General features: G+C 44.4%; 1 protein-coding gene across 2 annotated transcripts in view; it reads left to right on the top strand.

Annotated features, from left to right (window-relative positions):
* Window positions 1–6,944, top strand: part of CHUK (component of inhibitor of nuclear factor kappa B kinase complex) — a 32,062-nt gene extending 25,118 nt beyond the window's left edge. For both annotated transcript variants that reach the window (XM_030031238.2, XM_030031239.2), the window contains 6 exons: window positions 46–95; window positions 839–935; window positions 1,776–1,923; window positions 2,758–2,894; window positions 4,384–4,483; window positions 6,427–6,944. In XM_030031238.2, the coding sequence (XP_029887098.1) occupies window positions 46–95; window positions 839–935; window positions 1,776–1,923; window positions 2,758–2,894; window positions 4,384–4,483; window positions 6,427–6,453 (559 nt within the window). In that variant the 3' untranslated portion in view covers window positions 6,454–6,944. The remainder of the gene's footprint in view (window positions 1–45; window positions 96–838; window positions 936–1,775; window positions 1,924–2,757; window positions 2,895–4,383; window positions 4,484–6,426) is intronic.
* The last annotated feature ends 75 nt before the right edge of the window (window positions 6,945–7,019 follow it).

The raw sequence follows: 7,019 nt of genomic DNA on the forward strand, positions 1-7,019 counted from the left end.
ACTGGCTTGTTGATACATATATGAATCATTTTCTTCTTTTTACAGGGAACAGAGAGCCATAGACCTGTACAAGCAATTAAAAACAAGACCTCCAGGTATGGAAGGAGATGCTTCAAAGGCCATTTCACACTTGTACCCCATGACTAATTTTTCTGAACTCAAACCCAGAAAATACTGTTTAGAAGGCAAACGATTGTGTTAAAATTAACCAGACTCAAGGGCATACCTTAAGATGATTTCGTCTTTTTGCTGAGCCTAGAGCTCTCCCAAATTCTGTAGTTCTGTTCCTCAGCCATGGGTTTGTCTTTTGTTTTTCAGTCTTGGAGCATCTGCCCTGAACATGTGTCTGCCTTCTGGCATTCTCTACCTTTTTTGCTGCCCCCAATACTGTTGCTTTACTCCCCCCAGACATGGGAAGAACTGCTGTTCTTCTGTTGTCACTCCAACCCAAGGGCAGTCTCTTTCCTCCCTCTCCTCCTGTCTCTCAATTGTACTGGATGGAGCCCCATGTTTGGGCCTTATGTTCTGAACATAGTAACTGGTGAGCAGAAAGATTTAGTTACTTGTGCATTTTGCAACTACCTGCAGTCCTTATTGAAGCCAGTATCTAGACAGCGAGAGTGGCTGGAATTGTATGCATTACTGTGGTGAGAAGAGACATTAAGGAAGAGCTGTGCCTAATGAGAGATTTTGACAGACTATAAGATGTTTCATTGGGCTTCAGTTTGTTTGGCTGCGCTCGTTAAGTCAAATCTGTCCTTGACTCTGAATGTTTGTGTTCAGAGTAGCTCCTTGCTGAAGAGCATTTTACTAATGTGGTGATTCATGGCCCTTCCAGATCATGCCTACAGTGACAGCACAGACATGGTGAAGATCATTGTGCAGACAGTACAGAGCCAAGACCGAGTTCTCAAGGAGCTCTTCGGCCATCTCAGGTACTTTATGCAGAAAAAACCCCAAGCAAATGCAATTTGTAGCTTTGTAGCAGGAAAGGAGAGGGAAAACCATGGAGATCGGAGCCCAGAAGCTCCATCTACAGGTATATGTTTCTCATAGCAATATTAATTTTGCTCCTTTGTGTCTGTGTTGAATTTCCATTTACTTTATTAAAACATATAGCTAATTTGTATAACTTAATAGGGAAGGGGAGGACAATGCACAAGCTTGTACTGTTAGCATCCAAGAGTTCACTTTAAAATGAGACAAATTCGCCAGTGTTTAGGTTGGGATTAAAATCTTAAGGAAAAAAAGGAACAATGTAACAGCTGAGAAGACACCACAGTGATTCGTTCATTAATTCATTAATTCTTCAAGTAGCTCAGAAAAAATGTCATTATGCAGATCTCAGTAGTTAGCAAAGCATGATTTAGTTTTATTTTCATGTGTGGCTTATGCTTAGTAGATCCCATAAAGGAAGTTGTTAGCTATGGTATGGTCAGCCTACAGACACTGACACAGACCAGAGAAGATTAATAAAATACTGTGGTTGAGTTGCTGTGCTGTCCACTGTCATCAGGATCAATTTTTGCATTTCAAATAAGCAGAGCTTATATTGTGGGTATTAATAGTAATGTCATCTGCCTGCTTTTTCGAGTCTTAACCAGGAGTCCCTCCAGTCTTCCAGGTTTTGTACCTGCAGATGTCACAGTGCTGTGCTAAGAGAAAGGGGTGTTCTTAAAGAATTTTTCTTGAATCCGAAGGTGAGGCTTTTGGTTTTGCCAGAATGTATTGCCACACAAGCTGGAAAGTAACTTTGTGTTTGGTTTTTATTATAGCAAGCTCTTGGGCTGTAAGCAGAAGATCATTGACTTGCTTCCAAAGATTGAAGTGGCTCTAAATAACATCAAGGAAGCTGACAACTCAGTGATGCAGATGCAGGGTAAAAGACAAAGGGAGATATGGCATTTGCTGAAAATTGCTTGCGTAAGTAGCTTTTGGACTATTTGTTAGCTCTTCCTTCCAGTGCAGGAGCCAGGGGACATCACATGAAACGCTGAAGAGACCAAAAAGGAGTAACTTCCACACAATCGTTGATTTTACTGTAGAGAAGGGAAGTTTGAGATGCTAAAAGTTGACAGGGTAGACAAATTCATGGAAGAGCAGCCCATTAGAGGAGTCCTTGGTCCCAGTATGTCATCAAACTGCAAATCGCTGGTGGCTGGGTTACAGTAGACATGCCATGCTGTGCACCTTGTTCTTACGTTCCCTGAACGTCTAGTGTTGGCTGCTGTTGGAGGGCATACACCGGGACAGGTGAACTTCAACCTCATGTATTAAACCTATCATGATTTTAGTGCTGCAAAAGCAAAACAGGTGCTTTCCTGGTTAGTTTAAGGTGTTTTAAGACTACACTGTTTTTTCTGCATCAATTATAGTGACTATACAGCTGAAGCAATCTGATTTCCACATACCTACATTTAAGGTTGGCATAGGAAACATGTATGTCTTTCCCCTGTCAGAGTTGCTGCTGTGCATGACTCACAGTTTAGGACATGGCACCGCCTCCTAATTCTTCAGTGTAGAAGACATGCCATGTACAACACAGGTGACTTACATGCAGAGGCATTTGGTACCAGTTACATCTGCAGAACTGTGGAGGGTTGTATCAGCTGACTTGCCAGCCACAGGCATGGCCTAGATTGTGTGTATGTGTTAAGGACAGTGCTTATGTTTAATCGCAAGTCTTGTATGCAAAATAATTAAGCCTGACTACATTCTTCCTTTGTCCATCACAGCAGATGAATTTCTTTTTTCTAGACGCAGAGCTCTTCTCGATCGCTGGTAAGCTCCAGCCTGGAAGGCACAGCCTCAGCTCCGGCAGCCACGTCGCTCCCACAGAGCTCCTCAGGGAACGTACCTCACCCTCTGTCATCTATGGCAACTCCCGAAGATGGGTAAGAGCTGTTGGGAAAGGAGGCCACTGCAGAGAAGTCAGTGTAGCCATTTTGTATGCATACACTCTGAAATCATGTCCTCTGCTGCTGGAGTCTCCAGTGCTGAGGGGGCCTGAGGGGCATGTCTTCACCACATCCCATGTGGTGGTTTTTGGATATGCTGGGCAGGGAGAGTTTTGGTATGCTAGACTGTCTCCAAAGGCAGCATTGTTCAACTCCTGACTGGAGTTTTAGTAACTTGCCTCTGGTCATACCACAGCAAAATGCAGCAATAAGATTTTGAACCAAAATGCACTTTCTTTTCATGCCCAGGTTCTGGTGCAAGTCCCAGATAAATCAGGCCATATTTAGTGCTGCTTACAGCTTCAGTGATTTTAAAAAGTCTCAATTCAAATGGAGGTCTGAAGTCGGGGTCAGTACTAAGCAATCCTTCTGGTTCAATATCTGGGGGGGGGGTTTATCCTTCCAAAAAAATGCTTCAGTAGCTCATGTGTCACTAATGCTCTAAAAAATCAGGAATTAGGTTGAACTCTTTATTCAGAAACCTTGGCTCCCTGGTCCTGAGCAAGTTCCGCATACCACTCTCAAATAAAGCACTGTGCTGTTCGTTTCTTGCACATCATGTTACTCTGTCTTGGGGTTGGATTTGGTTATTAAGGCCCTTCTCTCTCAGCCAGTCCTAGCTGAGTAAGAGTTGTCAGGAGCTGAGAGGTTTCTCTTTGCTTCATTAGCAATTTTACTTCCAGTCAGCATAACAGAAGGGAAGGTGCCCCTCAGACTGTTCAACCCTTGATCTGCAGCAGTGCTAGTTTTGTGGGGGCTGTGGCAGGGCCTGCAAACATTGGCATCAAACCATTTGGCCATCTCTTTCTTTTTGGGTGGTCAGGGAAACACCTAGGTTCTGAAGATAGAGATCTTCTAAGCAGGCTTTTGCTGGAAGTCAGTTGATTTTTCTGAAACCCTGAGCAACCTTCTCCACTTCCTCTTTTCTGTCTGCTGCTGCGGGGCAATTTTTGTCTCTGAGTAATATGGGGTGATCACCTTTTTAATAGGTGCTTTCCTGAGCAAGGTGCCTTTGGATCACCTCAGAGCTCCTCTTTGAACCATGACTTCACTGTACGAGGTGCTGTACAAAGAGTCAAGAGATGTAAACCTTATGGGGAATGGGCAGTAATTTCAAGCCCCTCATACCCAGCTCACTTCCTATGTTCTGTTAAGGCTGAGTTTCAGTGTGGCTTGTGCAGTTTCTCTGTAAGGAAGGAGTGCAAATCCACACTTCCAGGGTGGGGATCTGCAGGGTGCCACCTCAAAGTATGTTTTTGTGCCCTACAAGGTAGCTCCTACAATTGCAGAGAGCTCCTATAAATCAGTTTTGGGGTTGTTTGTTTATTGTTTGGTTTGGGTGTTTTTTTCCCCGGTGCAGAGCCTTTTGACGTTGGTGTTACTTTGTGTTTTAAATCTGTCATCTTATGCCTTCCCTTCCCTGCAGGGAAAATTTTGTCCATGTGATAGAAGAGAATCTGAATTACCTCGAACTCTTTAGCAGTATTTTGCAGGAAGCGAGACAGGAGCAGAACAGCAGCATGATGGTAAGTCTGTTGATGTATCTCTGAGGACCTGATTTTTAAGAGCCATGGCAGGGTCCTGTGGGGGTGTGGAGAACTCCTTAAATAGGGTCATTTGTGATGATGTGAATTGCTGTGGCTGGCACGTGATGTCTGTCATCCCTCCTGGACTCCGCTAACATGCTGGTCCTTATGGAAGGTAGCACTTTGGTGCTAGTGTCAGCCGAGTGGTTTTCATGGCAGAGTGGGCTGTTCCGTGGGGCCCCCCTGACTGGTAGAGCTTGCTCTGAATGCTGGTTGCATTCTCAACTGGAGAGTCCTGGTTTGTGTCCCTGCGCTGGAGTGGACAGGGTTCTCCATTTCCAGAGCCCTTTTCTGATGATTAACTGAAGCTCTCCTTATGGCAGAAATGGGGCTTTAGAGAGAACTAAGAAGGCTTTTTGCACAAATTGGTATTTCAAATAGCAGGAAATGACAAAAGTAAATAATGATCACCTGGACATTTTGATGCAGTCTGAAACTCTGTTTCTGACCTACTAATTGAGGCCAGTAAGTTACTGCTCAAGAGAGCCTGGTTACCAGAAGAATGAAGAGCACCACAGAATACTGGTCTTTTAGAAGAGGCTCTCAGCTGATTTTAGAGGCTGTATCATAGAAGCATGTCTATAAATATAGTGAGAAAAGGACAATTAGGCATGTAGATTGACCTCTTTATAAGGGAGAGGAGTCAGTACAGCTTCTGTTAGTATGAGATTGTCTCACAAATTTATTGCAGTCCTGTAAAGAAGTCAAAGATCCTCTGATATGCTGTAACTTGGATTTTCAAAAAGCTTCTTAAAGGTCTCCTTAAGGGATGACTTCCATTCTCATGGGATAAAAAAGTTGAAGCAGTTTACCAATTGTAACTGCTGAAATAACAAGGAACAGAGGGTTGGGGAAATGGAGGTGGTTGATGAAATGGAGCTCTTATAATTCATAAACATTTGAATGTTCTAATGTTAATGAATAATAGTATACAGTGAACTGAGAGTTTACTGGAGTTACTAAATTATTTGGGATGGTGAAATGAAAACTTACTAGTGGGAGTTGCAGGTGACACTGTAATAGCAAGGGATTGAGCAATATGAATGGGGAAATTATATTAGCTACTGATTAAGGCAAAGTAATTACATTAGTGGGGAAAACAGCCTTAATTATGCATATGTTGGTCAATGAATGCTGTGTTTGTCTTTGTTCAGTTCTGACAGGGTTGGTATCAGTTGTGTGACAGTCTTCTCTCCCGTCTTGTCTCCTTGCTGTGGCTGGAGATGAGCGAGAAGCTGTATGACTGGCTTCTTACCTGTTAATCATCCATGTCTCTGTCACCTCCTTTGTCTCATTCCAAGGTGCCGCATCTGTCTCTGGCATGTTTTAGCCTAGAAAGATTATTCATTGTTGTGGGATCACACTCTGCAGACCAACACCTGTTTTGTTATGTTTGGTTTCTTTCCCCTTTTCCTTGCATCAGAAGTTAGGCAACAAGAAAGCAGCAGAAAATGGGATTTGTCCTCTTCAATTCACTTGGGGAAAAAACAGAGGAAAAAAGAATGAATAACTACAAGAACCTTTTCTCTATTCTTGCATACCTGTGACTTGGAGCCTTTCTTTTTAATTTGTGTTCTTGCACTACCACTATGTCCCATGGTGCACTAGGAACCCCAGCAGTAGGTTTTGTGCAGGCACAAAACGTAATTTCCAAAGCGAGTACAGTCTGTGACGTGTCTGAGCACTGCAGTAAGTATGGGGGTTTTGTACTGGGGGCAAACTGCGTCGTGAAATTGTGAGATTACTTTTCAGCTCGTAGATCAACGTGATTCTTTGAGAAGAGAGAAAAGCTGGATACTGAGCATCCTTTGGTCACCACCTTGGAAATGTACATTCAATAGCCATTTCCTGCACTTCAGTTGTTTCCTTGCTGCTTCTTTCAGAGTTTTGACTGGAGCTGGCTGAAATAGCTAAAGGAGCCGACGTGCTGCTATCTGGAAAGTGCCTGCATGCTGAGAGGTGGCTTGGCAGCCTTCGATGTGACGAGCTGGAGGAGACTGGTTGATCAATCACCTTGTGTTTTGTAAACCTTAGGGGAGTTGATTACAAAGGTGGTGGTCAGTAGCAGATACACCATTGGCAGTAACAAACAGCATTTTACAGGCTCTTGCCTAGTTGGGCTTTCAACTAAACAAGTAATCTGCTTCACCTGTGGTGGGCTCTCGTGGGGGCAGCCAGCCGTTCGTATCCCGGGGGAGCCGGTGCCGAGGGCCGGGTCCCCACAGAACCCTTCCTGGAGAGGAAGGGAGGAGAGTGAGGGGTGGCGGCTGCCTCAGGGCCGGGGCCGTGCTGCCCCCCCGGCCCTCCCGCCGCTTGTCACGACTGCTCACGTGTGTAATATGAATGTATAGATTATCTATATTTTAAATAGAATTAACTGCAATAAATGCTGTGGAGAGGCTCTCGGTGCTCCCTCTCGACGGGCCGGCGGGAGCCCGCCCTCATGGCGTTGCTGGGCAACGGGGCGGCGGCCCAG

The sequence above is a fragment of the Aquila chrysaetos genome, chromosome 11, assembly GCF_900496995.4.
Source record: "Aquila chrysaetos chrysaetos chromosome 11, bAquChr1.4, whole genome shotgun sequence".
NCBI classification, from domain to species: domain Eukaryota; kingdom Metazoa; phylum Chordata; class Aves; order Accipitriformes; family Accipitridae; genus Aquila; species Aquila chrysaetos.